Source organism: Falco peregrinus, chromosome 12, assembly GCF_023634155.1.
Source record: "Falco peregrinus isolate bFalPer1 chromosome 12, bFalPer1.pri, whole genome shotgun sequence".
NCBI lineage: Eukaryota > Metazoa > Chordata > Aves > Falconiformes > Falconidae > Falco > Falco peregrinus.
Window position 1 is genome coordinate 3,388,394 of NC_073732.1, and position 23,271 is coordinate 3,411,664.

The following is a 23,271-nucleotide window of genomic DNA, read 5'->3' on the forward strand; positions in this document are numbered from 1 at the left end:
GGCAAGTTGGGGTGTCCCCGTTAAATGAGCCTGCTACACCAGGCTGGAGGCTGTGGTCCCCTCCTGGTCCCCAGCTCTGGGCTGGGTGCTGGCAGGTGGCCAGGAGCCTCCGGCTGCTGCGAGCTGCTCCGGGCCTTGTCCCTGGGCTGCTATAGGGGGCCGGGGGGATCAGCCCTGCTGGCTATTGTCACGCTAATATGGTGGCATTGAGCTGGGTCTGAGGGGTGCAGGGCTGACTGGACTGGCTGTCCCAGGGCTGCGGTGACAGTACGGACAGCCCTGACCACAGCCCCGGCCCTCCCTCGGCTGGGTCTGGCTATTCACCACACACCCCGTGTGTAACCTGGGCCTCGCGCGGCCCAAGGACAGCTCCAGCGCAGCGCTCCACAGTCCCCCTCCAGCAGCTCCCCGGCAGCCTGCCTGCTCCCCACACTGCCATCGGCATGGCCGCCCTCCTCCGCGCCGCGCATGGCTGGTGCGTGGCTCCGTTGGCAGGCAGCTGCTCTCTGTCACCTTTTTGAGCACAACCACGGTACTGTCGGAGCGCACAGCAGCGCAGGCACAGCGCCTGGCAGACCCTTCTTTGCAGCGTTACGGGAAGATGCCAAATAACTGATTTCCCTGATGGATGCTGGCTGCAGCCCGGGACCACCCTGTAGCTAAGAGCCCCTCGGCTGCGGCCATGTGTGGGACTGTTCAGAGTGAGACTGTTGAACAACAGGCGGCTGTTATGGGCCTGTCCCCTGGCTGGTTTTGGTGCTGCGCCCTGGGCTTCATGCGATGCTCAGTGCCACAGCTGGAAGGAGTGACGATCTGGCTCTGCTGGCGACAGAGGATTTGCGTATATACACTGAGGTGAGCCTGTACAGGGGGTTTGCGCGTGCAGGTTGCACGTGCAGCTGGGTGGCATGGGTTACAAGCATGCAGGCAGCGATCGCTGGGCCTCCCACAGCACACGGGACAACAGCTCCTGGGGTAAGGTCAGTTGCCTGCTGCACGGCAGCCTGGCTCTGCTGGTGCTCCCGTGGTACGTGGTGGTGTGCGGGGACACGCTGGCACGGACACCTTTCTCTGTGCCTCGGCAGCAGGGAGCAGCGGAGACCGTGAGTGCTGGCTCAGCCAGGAAAGGCTTCTGCAGCAGCTCTGCGGAGGGATGCTGGCTGTGAAAGACGGGTGCGCCACGGGGCAGGGCCCCGACGTGCTTCGAGGCCATCAGGTGGTCAGAGATGTGGGCCAGGGCTGGCGAGGCTGGGCTGCTGGTGGAGCAGGGCTGGTATGGAGCATCTTGGAGCGCTTGACTGGAAGCAGATCGAGGGTCTGCCCATGGGAATGGGCCCAGCGGCTTCACAGCAGGACTGGGGAGCTGGAGCTCCTGGGGCTTATCCCAGCCTGGTGCCGCCGGGCTGTGTGAGAGGCGGTAAAACAGCTCCTCTGCTTCAGTTTCAACCCTGTAAGATGCCGCTTCAGGAGCGCCCCAAACTTGAAAGGTAGCGATGAGCTGGGAGTGTTCAAACTGGGCAACGGTCATGCTGCCCCACGTGTCCTGAGCCAGCCCCAGCTAGCACGCGGGGAACAGGGGTCAGCTGGCTGCCACCCGGTGGCCTTTGGGCTGTGCCCGTTTGGCTCGTGCTCTTTGGGGCTTTACAGAACACCTGGAAGGGGTTATTTTAGCCAGCTGGAAGCATTGATCTCCAGGAAAGGATCAGTGCCACGGGAAGCCCAGGAACTGCAATCTGTTAGTTGACAGGTTCCTGGTCCAGCGCACCAGGTCCTGCACCGTGGCCCACAGCACCACTGTCCCATCCTCCCAGCTGCCAGTCTCTGTCCTCTGCTCCTCTCCCAGAGGCAATGCAGGCGCTCGGTGACACCAGCGGTCATTGGCGGTTTCTGCTGCCCAGTTTCCTTCTCTGACTGTCATCCGACTTGTGCACCCGGAAACACTCCTTCAAGTTCTGGGCTCGGATTTTGGGGTTCAGGATCTCCTCCCCCATAGAACTGGGGAACCAGCCCCTCTCCTGGTCGTGAAGACGCTCCCCAAATATCCAGCCTGAACAGAGACAGAGACAGGCATAAATGGGGAAGGCCTGGCCCTTGCTCCTGTACTGGGACGGTTGTGCTAGGAAGAGCCTGCGGAGCTGGCAGTGCTCTCTGGAAGCTGCTCAGAGCCCTGTGCTGGGGCGGACCCAGTTTGTCAGTCTAGCCAAGGAGGCCTGCTCGCCTGAGCAGCATTGTGTGTGGACAGCTGGCTCAAGGGTTGCCAGCAGAAAGCAGGCGTTGCTGCCACTGAGTGCCTTCCACTGCCTCTGATGCTACAGGAGCGATCCCCAGCAGATACCCAATGCGAGAGTCCACCAGCTGCAAGTGTGCACCACACACCAGGACCAGGTGGCTGCAAAGCATCATCAAGGTAAGAATAGCTCTGGGTTACATCTGGGGTGGCCATGCCAGCCCTGCCATGGCCGACAGCTAGTGCCAGGGTGGCTGTGTCAATGCTGCCACAGCTCAGGACAACCTGGATTTGCCAGGTGTTAGGAGGAAGCTGTAACTCCCTCCTCCTGCTGTGAGCCCTCTTGGCTGTGACGCTAATGCCAGGGTCTCTCCTTAGCCAGAGGGCTCCTCCTGGCTGCTCGGCAGCCGCCTGCCTAGAGCAATGCCCACGCTTCCACACGGACTCCCGGCCCATCCCCATCCCGTCCCCCGTACCATCATCTGTCTTGTCCAAGATGTTGAGGACGTCAGCCAGTTCTAAGGACAGCTCGTCTGGCTGCTGGGCCACGTATGGGTGGACACACTGGATCTGCGGGCAGTCTGCCAGGGAACAGGGCGAGAGTGAGGGCCAGGCCGGGAATGGAGCCCGCTGCACAGCACAGCTCAGGTGGGCGGAGCACCGCAGGCTCTGCAAATGGCCCCTCTGGCCTGGTAAGAAACCCTGCAGAGGCCAAGGGGTGCCCCAGGGACTGGGGGAGCATCTCTGTGGGCATGGGAGCCAGGTGCACATCACCACCACAGTGCCACCCGTGAGCAGCTTTGGTGGGAGGGAGAGTGCTGGTGCAGCCCAGCCCACGTTGGAGGGGAGCAAGGTCAGGGCCAGGCCCAGAGACAAGTGGGCATCAAAGGTGGAAACACAAAGGGAGCCCAGGGAGAGGGTTCAGCTTCAGCAGAGGCCCCAGGCCTGGGACTGGACTGAGCTCAGGGCAGAATAAGGCGCCCTGGGGTAGGGTGAAGAGCTCCTGACTCCCATGCTGTGTCTCTTACCAACAAGTCTGGATGTAAATGAAACAAACTTGGTTCTCCGGTTTGGGGCCAGTGAAATCATCCAGCGTTTCATTTCACTCCTGGATAGGGGACACAAACCAAGGCTGTGAGCACGAGACAGTCACAGGGACCCCAGCTCCCCTGCCAGCCAGCCCTGGGCTCCTAATTCCTTCTTTCACAGCCCTTTCCTGCCTGCCCTCCCCCCCCCCCCCCCCCCCCCCCCCCCCGGGCCCTGGGCTCACTAGTAATGCTGAGCCTCCCTCTTGCACACACTGGTTGGGATGTCACACATGCTGCAGGGCCACCAGGCTGGCTGCCCCCACAAGCAGCAGGATCTCCCTTGTGGGAGCAGCACAGCTTCAGAGAGGCAGCAGCAGGGTGGGGGGCCCGGCATTCTCTCAGCTCTAACCAGCAAAGGCAGCTCCTGGCTGGGCCGGGTCAATAGGAACAGTTTTTCCTGGAGAAAAGCACTTAGAGGAACCATTTATTCCTGCAGCTGCTGTACGGGAACACTTAAAGGGCAGAGCTGATTAATTCGCTTGCAGACAAACATTGCAGCATACGAAGGGTACCGCTCGCTTGGCAGAGGATGAGAGGAGAGACCCGTGTGAACACGTCACCAGATCCAGCAAGCTGTTAGGCAAAACCTGGGCCTGCAGCAAGAGGGTGAAGACTTCCCAGGTGCTGGAGAAGCCCCAGGCCTGGCGCTCCCTTGAGGGATCATGGAAACGGGGCAGCTCATCTTCACAGGCTCCAGCTCCTGCCTGGAGGACCAGCTGTGCTGCCAGCCCCGAGGGAGCCAGAGCCTTCCACCTTCTCAGACGGTAGTTTTAATGCCTGAACTTGACACACATCTAAAGCCACCAGAGTGTCTTCTGGGAGAAGAGAGGCCTAAAAGGGAGATGTGAAGGACAAGTGCTGGCAGGCTGATCTGCAGGGCTGAGAATACCTTGTGTTTCAAGGCTGACGTGTGAAGCTAAGGACCAGGGAAAGCAGCTGCAGGTCGAGTGCAGCCCCTCACACCACAAAGACGTGCAGGATGAGGGCCCTGTGCACTGAGGGGCTGGCACACAGACATCAACCCAAAGCTCTTGCCATGCTTCTGTTTGCAGACTGGCCTTCCACGCAGCTCCTTGCAGGGCTATTTGGAGCTAGCCCCCAGCCCCCAGCTCCTCTCAAGCCTGCGAGGGGCCTGCCTGTGCTCCAGTCCTGCCCCTGAGACCAGCCACGGCTAAATGTACTGTCAGCTCCTGGCAGAGCCCACCCAGGGCAGAAGCTGCAAGCTGCCACCACGCAGGTCATCATTGCTATATGGGTTCAGAGCTAGGCAACGCTTGCAAGAGCTGTGGAACAGATGCAGCAGTCTCTGTTTGGCACCCACTTAGCTCTTCTAAGTCTTCAGTTTTCTAGTTTGTGCCAGTACTGCCCCAATCATCCCTGCAGCTCTGGAACAGTAGCCTTCAGCAGTTGCTACATCACATTTCAGCACACAAGAGCTGTTGGCAAGCCATGTGCTGGATCACACGCTCACTGTGGCCATCTAGAAGATGGGACAGGATGCAAAAGCACAGAACTGCAATTGCCTCCCCTGAGCTGAGGCAAACCCTGGCCTGGTTTATCATTCTCTGCACAGCAAAGTCTCACAGACGTCAAATGTGCGTTTGCCCTGCATAATGTGACTGACATCTCTATTTTCAGTACAGTAAAGCTGCAGTCACGTGGCTGGAGAGAAAGTGCAGTTGCTCGCTGTGCCGAGGGTTTGTCTTCCTGACGCTGGTGCTGCACTGCACTGGGGGGGTCAGGGTGCAGTCCCTGGGGCTGCAGCAGGACATGGTCCCCGCTGCGGCTGGTGTTCATTAAGGGATGTGGATGCTGAATGCTGGCCTACTAACAGCAAAGGAGCATCAAGCTGGGGGTGCATGTCATCCCTTGTAGCTGTTTAGCTAGTGGTATGTGTACACCTATGATAGCCCAGATGCTGTGCCTAGAAAATGTGGGCCTGGTAAGGCTTGGGTCAATGAGAAAGGTGGGCCCCGAGCTCCGAAACAATCAGGTCTGTGTTAGTGCAACTGAATCATTTGCCCAGTCTGAGCTTGCTGGAGCCTGAAGTGAAAAATCAGTGAGCCAAAAAAACCTGTATCCAGGGAGACAAGGAGGCCCCGAGTAACAGAAGGGCTGTGCAAGATCGGCATCAGCTGTGGAAGGCGCTGAGGAAGCGCCCTCTTCTCCCACCTTTGCCTACAAGCAGGAGCCACTTGGCTCCACAGGCCTGGTCAGGCAGTCGATCTTGGTGAGTGAGCCAGCTGAACTGCTGGAGCGTGCGCAGTGTACATCCTGCTTGCTTTTTCTTTCTGCATGTGCTGCAGGCTGTAAATCAGTTGAGCTCCTGTGCTGGGGCTGGTTTCTGACCTCTCTGTCCCAGAGTGCAAAGTGCCTGTCCATTCTTCACTCTGGATGCTACAAATACACCATACAGGAGAGAAATCTGCCTAGTTCACCAGTGCGTTTCCGTAGGAGAGGACAAAAGTGGCTTCGGGAGAGCAATGCTGGGCAGAGGGGCTTGTAGGGCCAGCCCAGCTGCAGCAGTGGGATCTCTGCCTGCCTGACCCTGGTAAGCCCGGAGAGCTGCTCCCCACGCAGACAAGGTGCTGCCCCTGCCTGGGTGTAGGGGGAGAGCCCAGCTGAGCACTGGTGGGGTGACTTGTACTCACTGGGATGATGCCTTCAGCATGTAGCTGGCCTCCCGGTCATCTGCATTCTCCAGCAGCCTCAAGATGAAGACGTTGGCCAAGCTCTGCCCCTGATCTTCTAACTCCTCTACCCGAAGAAGCCCCCGGGGAGCAGAGTCAAACACTTGATACTTGTCCCTGGGAGAGGTTAGAGAGGAGATTAGGAAAAACTGCAGTTATCCCAGGAGACTTCGGCTTCAGCCACCCAGAACTGTACGGAGGACACAGACCAGGAACCGCTGCACGGCAGGAGGAAAAAAGATGCCCTGCTGTGGGAAGGGATGAGCGGGTGGTTATGAAAACCCACTGCAAAGCAAGAAACCCTCGCCTTGCTCTGCCCTAGCCATCCCGCACGGCCTAGAACAAGCTCCTTGCTCTGTCTGAGCTCCCTGTGTACAAAATGCAGACAGTGCTCCCTCAAAGGGGACTGTGAGGCTTAATTCATTCCTATTTGTAAAATGCCTCTGTGTTTTCTGGACACAAGCTGCCACAGAAGCAAAATATTTCCAGGCATACAGACACTGCGGCGACATGTTTATTAGAAATGTTGGACAGGCAAGATGCTCCCTACCGGTGAGTCTAGTTAATGCTACAAAGAACACGCTGTTCTCTAGGACCCATCTGTGCTGCTGTATTTCACTAGTGTCTAGTTGCACAAGACCTAGTCCTAAGCACGATGACATTCTCCTCCTGAGGCAGGTTACACCATGTCAAATATAACCGCTAGCCTCAGGCCTAAATTTATACCCCTCCCTGCTGCGCAGATCTTTCCAGCCTGCTTTCTTACAAGTTCAACTGACTAAATCTGAGCTGTTCTTCAGGCAGCGATGACTCAAAAATCACTTCTTGACAGGAAGACAGACCTCCTGGGTCAGCCCACGAGCTGATGTCACTCATTGCCACTCTGCAGAAACTGGTTGATACATGCTCCTTACCCTCCTGGGCAATCTGGGCTGGAGACCTGTGCCACCCCTGAATAGTCAACTGTGCACAGAGGCAAGGTGACTGCCGAAGGAGGTGTACCAGTCAGGTCAGGATGCCCTCCCTGTGCCTGGGGGACAGGATGAGGGCACAGCATCACAGCTTGGATAAACCCAGGGGCAAACAGGACTCACGAAGTGCCCTGCGTACCAGCAGAATTTTGCACTCACCCAGGAATTTGCCGGCAAATTACTAGCAGATCATTGAAAAGGAACAAGTAGATTTCTCTGAAGAGTTTCTTGGTGCGAAGCGTTCGTGATGTCTTTGGACCATTCATTTGCTGCAGTTCCCCCTGCTTCAGCAGCCAGCGGGAGTGAGAGATGATGGGCACAGACTACAAGTGAGGAAAAGATGGCAAAGATGAGGAGAGCAGCAAAACCCCATGGGCTTACGCAGTCAAGATGCTGAAAACAAGAAGAGGTGCGAAAGGAAGGGTGGTGAGCTCCCATCACCACAGGCTGGACTGCAGAGGTTGGAGCAGGGCTTGCGCAGAGCGGGCAGTGTGCTCTGCCACCCATGCTGCAGCCTCACAAAGAGTGTAACAGAACTCAGACAGGGACACGGCAGGGGCCCAAGAATGAGCAAACACTCAAGGATGGCAATGCTGGAGTGCCAAGTGCTGGATTTAAACACCAGGCTACACCCTGCACAGCCTGATCTGTCTCTGGGAGATCCCATGTCTCATCACCTGGGCTGAGCCTTTCTGGCCGGGGAGACAGACTTTCAAAAACATGTATTTGGCCTTTTGGCTACAAAAAAAACAGGTTAATCAGGTTCTCGCTGGTTGGGTCTGTCCCATCTGGGTGGAGATACTGCCCCATGCAGCCACAACAGCACTTCTGCTAGAGTTTTACCACACACTGTGTTAAAAACAAGCAGCCCAGGACAAAGCACATCTTATATTAGAACAGCATGCTTCCAGTCAAACGACTGAAATACGAGAAAACATCTGAGTAACTGCTACTCTTCCCACCTTCACTCCCTCACTGTGTTTGCCACATGCACGGTGGCACAATCCTTCTTTCTTTCCATACTCTTGCACTCTTTTTCACCGGAGAAGCCCTGCCTGTGCCAGTGCCCAAGGTAGACCTGTTCCAGGGACGAACCAGCTCCTGCCTGTCATTATAGCCTCAGCTTTACAAGAGATGAAGGCAGCCTTGTAGCTACCCTGGTCTAGTGCTGTCCTGTGGACTGTGATCTAGCCCTGACACACTGGTAAAATGCTCTGGAAAAATCAAATTCTTGGTCGCCCAGTGTGGCTTTCCATACAAACGATCTCATTTTTTTTACTTTGGTTGTTCAGGTACATAAAAATGTTGCTGGGAAGCGAAATATGCTCCTTAAAGTTTGTGAAGCAGGCAGATCTGAGAAGCACCTCCAGAGCACTCAGTAAAAGAATTGGCAACTTTATATTCAGCACTGGAATTTCATGGCATATATTAAAAGATCTGATCAGACACCCCTAAATACCGATTCAGTCATTCCCTGAGTGCAGTCAAAATAGATCATGAGCAGGTAATTAGAGAATGTACATAATGCATAAATGCAGGGATGAGTTAAATGGTGGGACACACTTCATTTTGTTATTTTCCAGCTTTAAAGTGTTTTGCTTTGTAGCTTTCATCTTTCTTTAATGTCATTTGTAGTGTAAAATAATAGCTGAAAGCTGACCTACATTTTGAAGAGAGGTGAGAGGGAAGAGCCAGAACTGAGAGCTGGAGCAGGAGCCACCCACTGCACACAGGCGGTTTGAAGCCAGTGTGTCACATCTGCATACACACACGACACGCTGGCCTCAGTGCTGCCCCCGGTCTCTGCAGCGTGCATGCGCAGAGGTCACCTGCACAGATGCAGTGCCTGCAGCAGCAGCATCTCCTTCAAAGGCTTTGGACCAGGCCATCACCGAACACTCACTAACAGGAATGCAACTAGGTTACTACTGCCATGTATGTGTGCACAACACTTGGATGCTGTTTGTTCTCTGTTTGCAATGGGTTACCAGCCTATGCATATACCTTGATCTTGAATTCCAGTTTCTTCTGGATGCTGATCATCTGCTCTGTTCGGCTCATCTTCCTGACACCTTCATTACATGCTTTCACCACCTGGGAAGAAAGAGAATAGAAAGATTTGTCTCTGCTACCTTAAGCAGGTAAGTGGCGATGGACAGCAAAGGCAGGCCTGACCATGACAGGGTAAGTGCCCTGCTGTAACGGGAATTGGCCAAGCTATTCTACCAGCACAGTATTCACATGACAAAGGGTGGGCGAGGGAGAAACAAACGCCCAGAAAACCCCACCAAAAAGCCCCCAAACACTTAGATGTTACAGCTGGAAGCTGACTATCACAGGGCATGTTAGATGGCTGCATTCATTACTGAACTAGACAGCATTAAGCAATATTCCTGCTTGCACAGCAAAGGGAACAGCTCATTTTCCAGATTCTGACACACCGTGTATCTCGTCTTGCTCATCCCCAACACTTGAAACAAGGTACTTGTGCAGTATCATCTTCAAGAACAGAATGAAGCCAAAGATCTTAATTTCAAAGATGCAAATGCTGCGGTTCTGCCAAGCAGCACTAGATGCCAAGGTTATGAAATGTCCCAGGGAGAGAGACGTTCATCATACAGAGCCCAGTTGTGTTCTGAGCACAAACTTTCAACTGAAAAACCACAACCAATGTGCAGGTACTACCCTATTACAGGGACCTTAACCTAGATGCCACTGCCTGTTTCATAAGGAGCAACTCTCTGGAGAATTGGCTAGGTAGAAAAATTACGTTGGAGAACAAGCTCGACTTTGTGCTCTGTTTCTGCTACTCAGAATTCACCAGAACATCAGCAACTGAAACGGTGATCAGCTCTTACCTCTCAAATAGGATACCTCTAGAGAAAATAAGCACCAGATGACCTCTGTTGTGATGCTTGTACCTAGCTGGACATTAGGCATCTAAACTTAAACTCTTACAGATAAGTAACCATGCAAAGGGAGTTATGAAACTGATCAGGTGAGTTGCTGAGAGCTGAATATAAAAAGAGCATTCTTCCATCAGCAGTTACACTCACCTGCATACCACAGGAACAGCCTTCCTCAGGCTTTTGACCAATGTAAAAAAAAAAAAAAACTGGCTACCAAATGCATCAAGAGTGATCCTGCAAATACTAACAACACAGAATATTCTTCATAGTTAAGGTCTCCATCTTTGTCCCTAGCGATCTACGAAGTGTACACTTCCTAGACTAGTTGAGGGCAAATCCAAGATCCTGTTTTGTTGTAGTATTTCAGTTGGAAGCTGCGAGCATATCCTCAGGCTAACGTTCTAGCACAGCTTTCAACTTCAAATACTTATACTGAACTGCAGCATTCAAGAGATGTTCCAAGCTGCTGACAGAGAAGGGTTCAAACACTGTCCCAGCCCACATAGCTGCAGCTACATCCAGACCATTCAGATACGTAGCCTGGAAGTAGGATTGCCCTGTCTGATCAGGTCAGGAACAGCCCAGATAGAAAATATCCCAGTGCCATCCTGGTGTCTTGTACACAGCAGTAACTAGCACAACTGAGCACCACACCTACCTACCAGCCTCAGGGAAGAGGGCTAAAAGCAGGCTTGAGCGTTAAGAAATTGTTACCCTACGTCAGAGGGAGAAGTGTGCTGTATTGGAGGAAACCTGACACCGTTGTACTCTACAGCCTATTGCAGCCCATTACATGTCTCAGTGGCATCCACCACCTTCGGTAGCTGCAAAAACAACTTATATTCTTGAAGGCCTCCAGGGAAAACGTTCTCTCTGCCCTTTCCTACAGCGGAATCATAAATATCTGTTGTTAGCAAAGGATTCCTCGTCACTGACATCTAAGTGCTGCTAGATTAGTCCATCTTTGAAAGTAAGGAAGACTTAAGGAGAAAAAAAAATTACTTTTGAAACAGTGACAAGATTCAAAAGGACAGCTCCAAGAGTGTATGTAATTTGTAGGTCTCTTTGCAGGGGGAAAATGAGCATGATGGTTTAATCTTAATGGCCTTCAGTTAGCTCATTCAAACTTACCGTTTCCAGTTCTTTATGTGCGTCCAGGGCAGTGGTTTCCCTGTCAGATTTCTCCTCCACTTTCTTCAAAATGTTCTGCAGGTGAAGAAAGGCTGTGTTAACTCTCATCCCAATCTGACAGCACAGGAAGGTCTTTGCTAACCTCCAAGTTATTTCCGGCCATCAGCCTAATTACGGGATAGGTGACAAGAGTACAGCGACTCTCACCTCTTAGTTCCTCTTTCTCATTAAAACTTGTTCCTATGTGACTTTGTATCTAAAAGAAATGTGGCAGGCAGACTCCTATTTTATAGAAATAAATGAATAAATAAAAATAGTTAGAGCTGGCACTAGCAGTGTTATTGGTAATCCCAGTGGGATAAAACCACATGGGACCGAGCAGGTTCCTCAGCCCTAGAAGCACCTCCTCCAGCAGTGTTTAGACAAGCTGGCAAAGCACAGGAGGAAGATGGTTGACAGTCTGGTCCAAGGCACCATGATGCAGGGTATTATACATGGAGCATTTCCATGTCCCACAGCTTTTCTGCACCATGTATCTGTGAGTCAGCATCACAACCATCAGGCAGCTGGGTTAATGGAGCATTGCTACTCCTTCTAGCAGCTCAGTAAAGTTCCTCCTCAACTGTTTTGCTCAGTAAAAGCTGTCTGGAAAATTCAACACTAATTTGGGGATGGTCTACGCGTGACTGAAATATTTTTTCCATAGTTGTTGAGAATGTCTAACTGTGGAAAGGTTTCATCCAGCTCTAGGATTGATCATGGCTGTATCTAAGCCATCTCATTCACAACTGCTGGGAAGGAAAATTCCAGGAGTGATCCAGAAGACCTTCAGGAAAGAGGGAAGAGCAAAACTCTACCTGCACCAGCAGCTTGAGCCGAGTGATCCTTTGAAATGGCAGAATCAGGAAGGAAGAGAAGGACAGGCCTTTGCACTTGGGATCCAGCTCTAGCTGTGAGATCACTTCCCGGAAAGCTGGCTTGTCCTGGCTGAGAGGAAAGAGAGGGAAAGTGAGGGGTTTGAGTGCTACCCTGCCTGAGACTCTGGTATGTGGCTGGTGACCCAAAAGCAACTTGATCCCGGAGACAGCATCTGCCTGGCCTCTCCCAATAAGAGGGAAGAGGGGAGGAAGGGACTGAGTGCTTCTAGGTGTATTTTAGTTTAAATCTAGAACTATTTATAGTGTTGGGGGAGGGAAAAAATAGACTTTTAATGTACAAGCCATGGTAGTGTTCACATGTGTTAGCACATCTAGCTCAGCAGCATACACTGCGTGCGTAGGTGTGTGTGAATGGGGTGTGTGTCCAAGTAGATGAGTCAGAGGCATAATTACATATTTTTACACAGTTGGAACTCTCTGACAAGGTGAAATTCACAGTCGTAAGAACAAGACAAGCCACAAAACAGCTCAAACTTGGCTACTCCTGGCCGCTTAGCTGGAGAATGAAAATCAATAATCTGGCCTGAGAAGCGCAGAGGCCATGCCCAGGCCACCCCTGGTGGTGTTTGCAGCAGGTGAGGGCATTGCTGGGCCACAGCCACACAGAGCAGCCTCTGCCCCAGGAAGGGTCCTGAGGAAGACCTACACTACTGGAGTCCTGGCTAGCAGAAACTGTGCAGATGCAGAGATTGCTAACTGTGCAAAACCAGTCTTCACTGCGCGTGACTTGCAACACTCAGGAGAAGCCACTGTGTTTCTCCCTGCTGCAGCAGGTACTTGTGCGGTGGTGTGACTCACCAGAGCCACACACAACCTACGTGCTCAGGTACAGGCTCAGGACAGCCAAATGGGGGGAACTGTGACACACCTCAGGCTTCGAGTTCAGCCAAGTGCTGCAAAATTCTTGTGCTAGCTAGGAGCCTGTGGAAGGGAGTCTGTTCTTTCCAATTTGCTTTATATTCTCCCGCAGACGAAAAAAATGCTGGCCTCTAAATTCATATCTAGGAATACCTCCAACAGGTCCCTTTCAGGCTCAAGTAATCCAGCTCATTACTGCTTTGCTTCTGAGTGTTTAGCTAATGGCTCTAGACAAACTGTTTATATTCTGCAGCTATATTACTCACCTCTGACTGAAGGAAACCCTGTGGTACCCTCCTTTTGGAAAGAACAGTTGGCCAAGCTCAGAAGAGGCCCCTTAAAGTGGTGGGGTTTGCCTCAAAAGCTGGAGAGCAGCAAAAGGAAAGGATTAGGGCTCCTTACACTCCTGAACCAGCTGCTGCTACAGGAAGGAAGCACAGTGCAGCACGTGCAGTGGGCTGCCCTGAAAGAATCCAGGACATTGTAACTAAAGAAAAATCAGTTCTCCGGCTCAAAGACAAGCTTGTAGGGCACTCTTTGTTTTGAGCTGGCATAAGAAAATTCCTACTGGACCAAAAGACTTGCTAAACTTGGAAAATACTGGAAAAGTATTTTCCATTATATTCTCAGACCTAGGTAATGTCTGTGTGTGTAACATCAGTATGTGAAGAAAATAGCTTTTTTTTGGTTTGTTTTAAGAAAATTATGTTGTTTTGAAAGAAAACCTAATTCTGAACTTTGGAAAGGTCAAATGCCTGGCTGGGAAGTTTGGGAAAAACACTGGCTGTTCTTGTCATCACAGATCTGTATTACGTTCTTGGCCTTTCAATCTCTTGCCTCTACCTGCAGTTTAAAAATACGTGCGTTTCACAAGTGTGCATCCCTGTGTATGGCATGAGTATTTCCTACAGCTGGGAACTGCTGGCTCTGAACTTACTTGGTATGTTAACTGCATACTATGTCAACCCACCCCTACTATAAAACCTTTTAGTTATGTTTTCTTTTTATAGGTGCAGTGAAAAATCAGTGAAATGGGAAATTCTGTTTCCATCTAACCCTTTGTCATAAAGATCTAAATTACAGTTAAATCCATGGTCTACCGAATTTTGCAAAATAATTTAGCATCAAGCAATGGAACTCACAGAAGCTGCTTGTAAGCTCTCTCCTGGTAGGTCTGGTTGGAGACGTAGGTGATGTACACAGAGAAGTGATTAACTGTATGCTGGTAGACAATATCGCACACATCTGAGATCACAATATTCTCCTCCACTCGCTGCTCGAGGTCCAACAGGAAGCTAGATGAGAAACGCAGCACTCATATTAATTGTGACCTGTCTGTCCCAGGTAATTCCCGGGAGAAACCCTTGGGGTTCAAAGTACTGAATGTGTCCACAGGCTTTTTGAAAAGACAGTGGGTAACAGACTGCCCCTAGTCAGCTCCTCCATCCCTCTACAAATGAGGTTAGCTAAAGTGATGCCATTCAGCTGGACAAAAATCCAGCAGCAGTTGTCTTACCGCTCACTAACAGCCATGACATCCAGAACATTGGAGAAGAGGATGTGTGCCTCAGACTGGTGTAAGATCTTTTTCAGACGTTCGTTCTCCATGAAGTGAGATACCAGCAGATTCAGACTTTTGTAATAGGAGGCTTCGGAAGTAACCAGCTCAAACATGGCCTGGGGGAGAAACCCAAAGAAGGAAATCAGCAGGCACCTTCTACTTTTACAGCGAGGCACACGCAGCGTTAATGAGAACATCGGCGCTGCACACAATCATGGACCTTGCACCCACCCTCCAGGCCCCGAGTACGGAGAGAGGTAAGCCCACAATGGCACTTGCAGCATGTTACACAGGGTAGTGACTTGAACAGGGAAGATTTCCTCCCTCAACCGTCAGCCCTGGATCCTTCTGTCTCTCTCCTAAGTTGTTTAACCAAATTTCCTTCCATTGAATCTCTCCAGCAGAATGATCTCTTTTTCTTATTATATCTAAGCAGTCTGGTTTTATGGAGGTGCACACATAAAAGCACTTAATGGGCTCCCTCCTTCCTTCCTAGTTGTCACTCAGTCTTGACCTGATGCTGCTCCAGGCACTGGCCCCCTCTATACCCTGACTTGTCACAGCCCTGCACTTTCACCTCCCTTTCAGGGAGCACCCTTGGTAGTACCCACACACCTTCCAACCCCTCGCTGGTCACGAGCGCACTGGCTTGTTGCTCTCCTCATTGTGGCTTATTGTCCTACACGAGAGGGTCTCCTTGTACCATCTACACTCTTGGTTTAGAAAGGCCATGGTGTAGAGGCCAGGATGTCCAGCACACTGCAGTCCCAGTGTGCAACGTGCTCCTTGGGGCAGAGACAGCACAAATACACAGCTGTGGTGCTCCTAGCGCGAGTGTCTTCCCCGGTCCAAAGGAAATACAGCTGTTACTGCCCAAGTGAGGCTCCCTGGTCATCCCTGGCCATACGCTTTTCTGACCCAATTCATCAAGGATTGGGACAAGATACAGTAGTCCGTAACTACTACCATAAGTCACAAATAATCTCCAAATTTCAGCCCTTACTTATCCTGTTAGAAGAGAAACTCCAGAGCAAAGCCTGGCTTTCTCAGGCCAGTGATGTGGTCTGGCAAAGCAGAAAGACAAATTGGTGGTTTGGTTCAGAGCTAAAAAAACAGTTTAATGAGATAAGGATATAAAGCCTTCTGCCTAGAGCAGGTGACGCAGGGACACTCCCCTGTTACCACACAGAGCTCCGCCACTCTCCAGGCAAGTCTTTGTTGTCTTTGTTCAGAGGCAGATTAAAAAAGGTGATTATTGATGCAACTACTGAATCTGTTAGTTGAAGTAAGATTAACTGGTGATTCTCATGAGAGCTTCAACATGGTGAAAAATTATTAGATTCTTCAGACATCTCTTGATGAAGGTGCATCTTGGGCTCCTTGTCTTGGGGCTGGCCCGTGCTGCCTCTACTGAGAGAGGAATCTTTTGGTAGCTCAGTGAAAGTCTCGCTTCCTTGAACCTAAAGCTGCTTCAAGCCTTGAGCCCAAGCTCCCCTACTGCCCACAGCTCCTCTGCTGCACCCTGGTGAGGGTGGGAGCGGGCCAGGCAGTGCAGGTGCAAGTCCCTCAGCCCTGCCAGCTCTTGGAGGCTGCAAGGGCCCAGCTAGAGTCAAGGAGATCCAACGGAGCAGCAGATACATGCGGTATTTTTGTGCTGTGCATCTTGAAAAATATCTCCCAAATTAGCTGGGGTTCTTGTCTTGTGGCTTGGTTGTTCCTTTTTTTGGTTGTTGTTTGTGGGGTTTTTCTTGCTTGGTTGGTTTTTTAGGGTTTTTTTCTTCTTAAAGAAATTATTTTAAATTCCCTACTGATCAGTTTCTGGCCTTTTCCTGGAAATATCACTACGCATCACAGAAGAACCTGAGGTACAGAGACCTGGGTTATATTCCTGACACTGTGCTGCATTCTAAGATCTGGGAGGATTGGCACAGCAAGGAGGGACTGTTACTGAATTGGGAGCTGCTAAAATATCTGTTGAAGTGACGTTTCAGCTCTTTCCGGGGTTGGTAGCCTAGGAAATATTCCCAGTGGGCAGTTAAGTCAAACAGGTGGTCCTTTCCTGCAGCAGAGAAGGAGGCTGTGCCATAGCTGCCAGAAGGGAGACAGAGCAAAGGGTATGGGTAGAAATGAACATAGTTGGTCAGTGTTTGTGGAATAGCTGGCGTTTAAGGAATAAGAGGATGTTTAATTTTTATCAAGGCCAGATTCCCAATGAGAAAAGGGGAGGGCTATCAGCTTGGTTTCTCTCAACAGCCTTACCAGGGCACCTCGTGAACCTGAGAGAGAACCTCTCTTTCTCTCCCTGCATGACTGGCTAGATTCTACATGCACCTCTTACGGCTTTAACTGTACCTTTTCATTTGATACATAAGAGAAATAGAAATAGGTAAAGATATAACAGAGAATAACACAGGACATGCTGGGACAGCCTGTCCCTTCCAGATACCCTGGAGATTGATACCACCAGTCATTTTGCATTGCAGCTTTCCAGACACTCCAAGTCAGGATTTTTTTTTCCGCCAGGTTTGATTCCAGGATGGCCATGAGAGCCAAGAGCAAGACCTGTCTGACATTCTGCCACAGCCTTTAAACCCTCAGACAATTTGTTTCTTCCAGAAGGTTGCTTCCTGATCTGTAGAAGCCCCTCTGCCTATGTTTGGACAAATTAACTTGGGAAGGGGGGGAGGTTCAACATGACCTACATGAGCATGTGCAGAGTGCAAGCCACACCAAAGAAATAATGAAATCCATAGAGAAAATATCAATGCACAGAGTTTTGATTTAAAGGAAATGCTAGGAAAGTAAAGAACATCTCCATTGATCGGGACAAGCTTCTGGAAGTGTTCACAGCATGTGCGAGGCACAAGTTTCTTAACTTACTTTTGAGATCCAGCTGGTCCTCTGCAGACCCAAAGTACCTACTCCAAGCAGCCCACACTGCTGTTTCCTTTTGGGTAAGTATGATCTGCAAACCTCCTAAACTGGCACCAAACATCCAACCATGCGATGCGACGACAAGATCTCTGAGGAATAACTGAACTTTGCTAGCTCTACGCTGTCACTAGAAAGAAAGAGCACAAGCTTCTGGTCTCAATTGATGTAATACTATCTTCCTGAGTCTACAAATAGTCTGAAACTCTCTCTTGGAAACATGACCAACACTGTTGGTCTTCTGGGTCATTAACTTAATGAAATCTCACAGTCACGTAAAAGCTATACTAATTGTTTTCATTGCTTGTGTTTTGGCAGAGAGACTGAGAAAGGAAAAGTGAAACCTAAGGAAGAAGGAAATACAGAAGATAAAAAAAAGGAAAAAAATTAAGTGTCACTGAAGCCAAGAGTAAGTAATCCTACAGGGTAAATTCCTACTGGGACAACATGGTGTTTTATTGTATAGATTGGAAATACCTGTTCCCAATGGCCCTGCTCTTCATGTAAACCACCAGGTAAGAAGGGAGAATTCTGGTCTGGTCTAGGAGGGGGATCTTCTCTGATCCAATGCCACAGCATTGGCTGTGACCAGCTCTCAGACCTGGTTGCCTTCACAGGGTCAGTCTGACAGTCACCTGCTAGAAGTGTGGGAAGTCCAGCACGAGAGCTCTCTGGAGGTCTGAGATCTAATGTTTGCTCAAAAAAGGAAAGGAAATTAAATATTTTCTGGACATTTTGTGAAAAGGGAACAACAGAGAAAGGCTGCCTGACTGTCAAACATGCTCTTCCACAGCAAGTGCCACCAGTAAGCACAAGCAGGTTAAAGTCCCTCTTTTGTTTGAGCAAAGAATATTTTCAGAGCAGCAGCTCTCTGTTCTGAATTCACACCATGACACATGGTGCAGATTAGTCTGTCTCTGCCCCTTTTTCTAACACCAAAGTGACCTGAATCCAAATAATCCCTGGCAAAAACTTTTATCAAAGCTCATACATCTCTGCAAAAATGTTCAAAGTTTGAGATTACTTTGTAAACTATTTTTATTAGTGAATAGTTTGGGGTGAGTTCTACTCAGCTCAGAATCTCATAAAACACAGAAGATGAGCATGGTGTAGGAAAATCAATAGAGTCAGCAAGCAGAAAAGGACAAAATGAAGAAACTATACAGTAAATAAAACAAGGACAAACTGAAAGGTAGAGAACTGAACAGAGAAAGAAGAATAAACTGGAGCCATTCCACAAAAATGCCATATCAATATCTAATTTAAGTTTCATGCTGAAAGAAGTTTCACTGATTAAATATTGTTTCTTCTAATCTCTGGTTCACTATCTCTTCAGAGACTAGTATCTTGGTGACAGAATTTGTTTTAAGCTAAATTGCATATAATACTGGGAGTGTGTTTTCTCTCTAGTCACTTATTTGTCCTGCTACATACATGTTGCCCAGCATTTCCTCCATGTTGACTCCATGTCAGAGCCCCAAAATCATTTCTTTTGGCTTGTTCTTATTGCATCATTACGTTTTCTAGGTAGTTAAAAGAAAGCCCTTGTCAATTCATGTTTTGCTATGTTTAATGCTCAACAGATGTCTGGATAATTTAAACGACCCTATCAATGACTTAAGTGATTTCTGAAAATTATTCCAGTAACATGTAATTTCTGTATTTCCCTCACCTCTGTGGTCTGTAACATGTCTTTTGATTTTTCTTTTGTTCTTTCTTTTTCTGCATTTGCACCACATTTTATGTGACACTTCCAGTTCTTGTTTTACATCTTGCTACTCTCACAGTCACTTCAGATGAAAAAGGCTGGTGTGGCAGAGGCCATCTCTGTCTGAATTCTGTTTGAGTTCCTGGAGCTAATGGGCCGTGCTGCAACACCTTTTTGCTGAAATTGCTGCATGGTGCATGTGGGTTTGGGCTTCTTTTTTTGTTGTAGTTTGTTTTTTTTTTCCTGAAACTCCATTTTCTGGCTCATTTGTTCCAATGGGGACAATGACAAATTGCCTTTCATGACACTTTTCAAGCATTCATTGTTCTTCCAGTCGATCTGCTGTTTTGATGCTTGAAAAAACACCCATGTCTTGTTTTTTATCTTGTACTGATAACCTGCTTAGTCCTTTTCCATCATCGATAATAACGAAGACCACATTCCTCTTCTTATTCTCATCTCTTCCATTTTGCAGATTACTGCAGGTGAGAAACATTTCTCTGACTGTTTAAGACCTGCTCCATCACAGCTGTGGTGGTGTTCCCTTCCTCAACTGTGAACAGGAGGGTTTGCTTCAACTTCCTTTCCATTTGTATAGCGGTATTCCTCCCTGTCGTCTAAATAATACTCTTGTTCTACCTTTCCTGGCTGAAGAGCTGCAGGCTCTTCTAGTCCTTGTGTTTACCACAGCTTTGAAGACAAAATGGGTCACAAGGGTATGCTTTTGTCCTTAAGACATTTACCCCAGAATTTCTGCTGCCTTGTACTTCAGGTAAATTCCTCCAGTTCTCCCTCGTGAAGCGGAACACTTTACATTCACTTAATCAAGCCCTCATGTACAGGTCTCAGTCTCAGTTCATATCCAACATGAGCACAGTTTCTAGCACTGCAGGAGCAAGCAGTGCTTGCTTATAGCAAGGCTGAATTTAACATCATCTCCTTAATTGCCTCACTAATTCCTCCAGCCCTCCTTGTTTTCCATCTTTGACACTCTTCAGAAAGCAAATTCTTCACTCGATCTATTCAGTGCTCAGCCAATTTCACAGCTTTCTGGCTTTGAGCAATTTTATAATCTCTTACTGTGCTAATCCCAGAACAAACAGGAAGAAAATTTCAGTTCTAATAAACTAACATCAGGGGAAAGTACAGCACTTCTTTAAGGCAGCACTGTCCCATCTCCATCTGCTTTATTTCTCCTGTTACTTAAGCACAGCGAAGAAAATTCAGCACATGATATTGGGGTTTTGCAGCACAGAGATTTTTTTTTCCTTAAAACACCGACAGGTGATGAATGTAACTCAACAGAAATGGCAAGTTCAGAAATCCACAATGCAAACTTTTAAGCAAATGTTTCTGTAAAAGACTCTTCATTGTGAAGCAGAAAGAAAAAGAAAACCTTGTACTTGTTCAGATGCCAGATTGTGTTTGTAATGCTGGCAGTTAGAAGCAATGTTTTTTGCCAGGTAAACAGAACAAATCTGATATGGAAATAACCAGTGCAGAAGAAGAACATGGAAAAGCAACAAATCCTTTTAGTCACCTTCAGTCATAACCCTGACACACTAACAGCCTGTGCTTGGCAGCCCAAGCCGCTCTGTATAAACACCAGTCCCTTCCACTAAGGGTGTAAGTAACACAGCCCTGCCCATCACACCCCTGCAGGTCACAGGATGAGCCTTTCCAGTGTTAACAGTGAAGTTACAGCCTCGGCCAGGACTGCAGCGGCACTGCATACACAAGGGATTCATAAATGTTGATTGTGCAAATCCGAGTAAACTTAGAGGGACCTGCTCACACCCTGAGATGTTCTTCAGCACTTTGGGTACAACCTCATGAGCCAGGGCTGAACAGGTACACTGCCACAATGGTCTTGCCAGAAGCAATTCTGGCACAGAAGTATAGCAGTACTTACAGGATTGAGCCTTTGAAGGCTCATCACTCGTATTACAACACACACCACACACTAAACAAGGCTCGTTCATCTCTACTGCTGGCTATGAATGCGGTGCTATGCATTGACAAAGAGCACTCAGGCTCCTCATGCTATCCAAAATAGCAACCAGTTGCAAAATGTTGTGTGACTGATGTTTCATTAATTGCGGCGGCACCCCCACCTGCTCCTTTCACTGTCTGATGCAGTTCTACAAATCAACAGCGTATGACTCTTAAACAGTGATGTCACCGCACTGTATGGCTAAAATACAAATATACCTGTCATTATTTTTGTACTGTTTTGCATGACTCCAAGTAACAACACTTAAAAATAAGGGAGTTTATCAATCTTCTCCTCTTCCCGTTCTATTATTTCCATCATATTTAAAAGAGTTTACAGTTAACGGTTGAATTCTTTTAAGATTTCTGGTGGAAAGTGTGTATCCTGCTAGTAACTTCAGAAGAGGATTAGTGTACACTGGGAAGCAAAAGCTCCTTTGCAAGAACCTCTTCATTTTCCCTCTTCCTTTGTAAATTGCTCCTAATGCCTAATCAGAAAAGGGAAAAGTTTGCTTTTGCTACAGAACTGTCCAGAAGCAATAGCATATAGAACAACGTCTGTAGTTTCAAAAACATGAGTGAATGGTGCTAACCAGTGCAACACAGGAAAGTACTCAGCTGGGCAAGGCTTGTCTGTGACTGCTATGAAGCTTTTAATTTTTAAATCTTGATCATTTGACTTAATTCACTCTCAATCTTTTAAGCAGCAACCCAGTTAAGAAAAACTCCACCTTCCCCCGTTACCTCCTGCAGCTTGATCTCCTCTGGCTGGAGGATGCTGAGGACCCCGCTGCTCCGGATCTCAGGAAGGTCCTGCCACAGGTTGAACCTAGAGTTGGAGTTCCTTAGCAAACTGATTTGTGGTGGAGCTTTGCTTTCGGTTGTACTTGTAGGTTCTGCTTCAGATGGGGTTTCCTCGCTGGGTGAGCTCTCCTCAGGGTCTGTCTGTGAATCCTGCAGTCGTCTGGTTTCAATCTCCTGGCGTGTGGATTTATCTCGATATTCCTGATACAAGAGCCCTAGGAGACAACATAACACGTCTGACAGGTTACAGCTGAACAAAAGACTAGAAATATATTGTGGGAAAGGATGTTTGTTTTGCATTAGTTCACCTCAGCAGTGGTGAGAGAGATCCCTTCTGTGCTGAGCAAAAAAGCCAATTACGGCATCCCTACTTCAGCCAGAAGTGGGAACTATAAATGGAAGGCCATTTCTAAATCCAAAGTGTTGTCAACAACCTGTTCTCACAAAACATTTAGTAACACAGTCAGATGAATATATGATCAATCAGACATAAAAGAAGCAGTTTGTCATTTGCCAGTCATTTTAAATGTTTCTTTTAAACCTTGGTTTTCTCTGCAATGTTATTATATTACAAGTTTTATAGCTTGATAGTTATGTGTAACTGTGTGTCTGCAAAAGTAATACTGCATATATTGAAACTACTTTAAAGGAGCAATTTGATGGCCATGAAAATCCCTAAGAAGGAAACACTGAGCTGCTGTTAAGGCATTGGACAGGTGAAGCATTGGGACAACAGTTACGAGTTTGTTTTGGTGTTGACTTCGTGGTTAGCCTTGGACATGTTGCTTAATACCCTTCTGTTTTCCTTCTCAGTTTCTGTGATGATTGAATATACAAAATTAACGTTTGAAAGGTACCTGAATGCCACAGCACCAAGGAAAAGGTTCTGAATTCACACCGTCTTGCAGCCCATCAGTCACCGGAGGTGTTCTCTGAGTTTCAGTTACTAACTTCAGGAGCAGACGAAATTGCACATTTGCCCCCACCCCTGATTTCAACTGACAGCACAAAAAAGGTAGGAATCCTGAAATTCCTCAGCCATCTTTAGAAGATCCTTTTTCTCTCCTAGAGCTTTCTAACAGCCCCATTTCTCTTTCTGAACCATCTGTAGGACCCAGAACATTAATTGCTTGAATATAGAATGTAATTTAGAAGATAGGAAAAGGCAAGAGAGCTTGAGACTGCTCCATGTCACCCACCTCTCTCAAAATGGAGTCCAATTTACATCGTCTCCCTTGGTTTATACTTGAATTGCAAAGTGTAACAAATTAATAAAGAGAAAAGTCCTTGATGTTAAAAAAAATACCAAACTACATAATTTATTTTGTCTGAATCATTAGGGGTTAAAATCTATCTGGTCATGTGCATTCCACAATATTGGTTCTCAGAAGCAGATTCCATGTGTAATAAGGTGAGAGACAACTGGGTCAGGAGTTTGTCTAGGGAGTGCAGAAATGTAGATG

General features: G+C 48.5%; 1 protein-coding gene across 1 annotated transcript in view; it reads right to left on the reverse strand.

Moving 5' to 3' along the window:
• Window positions 1-229: 229 nt before the first annotated feature.
• NGEF (neuronal guanine nucleotide exchange factor) overlaps window positions 230-23,271 on the reverse strand; it is a 51,819-nt gene continuing 28,777 nt past the window's right edge. The window contains exons 7-17 of the mRNA XM_055816771.1: window positions 21,749-22,023; window positions 14,329-14,489; window positions 13,955-14,107; window positions 11,874-12,003; window positions 11,017-11,091; window positions 8,981-9,070; window positions 7,136-7,299; window positions 5,967-6,122; window positions 3,256-3,335; window positions 2,704-2,808; window positions 230-2,047 (exon numbers count right to left, since the gene is read on the reverse strand). Of these exons, the coding sequence (XP_055672746.1) occupies window positions 1,875-2,047; window positions 2,704-2,808; window positions 3,256-3,335; window positions 5,967-6,122; window positions 7,136-7,299; window positions 8,981-9,070; window positions 11,017-11,091; window positions 11,874-12,003; window positions 13,955-14,107; window positions 14,329-14,489; window positions 21,749-22,023 (1,562 nt within the window). The 3' untranslated portion in view covers window positions 230-1,874. The remainder of the gene's footprint in view (window positions 2,048-2,703; window positions 2,809-3,255; window positions 3,336-5,966; window positions 6,123-7,135; window positions 7,300-8,980; window positions 9,071-11,016; window positions 11,092-11,873; window positions 12,004-13,954; window positions 14,108-14,328; window positions 14,490-21,748; window positions 22,024-23,271) is intronic.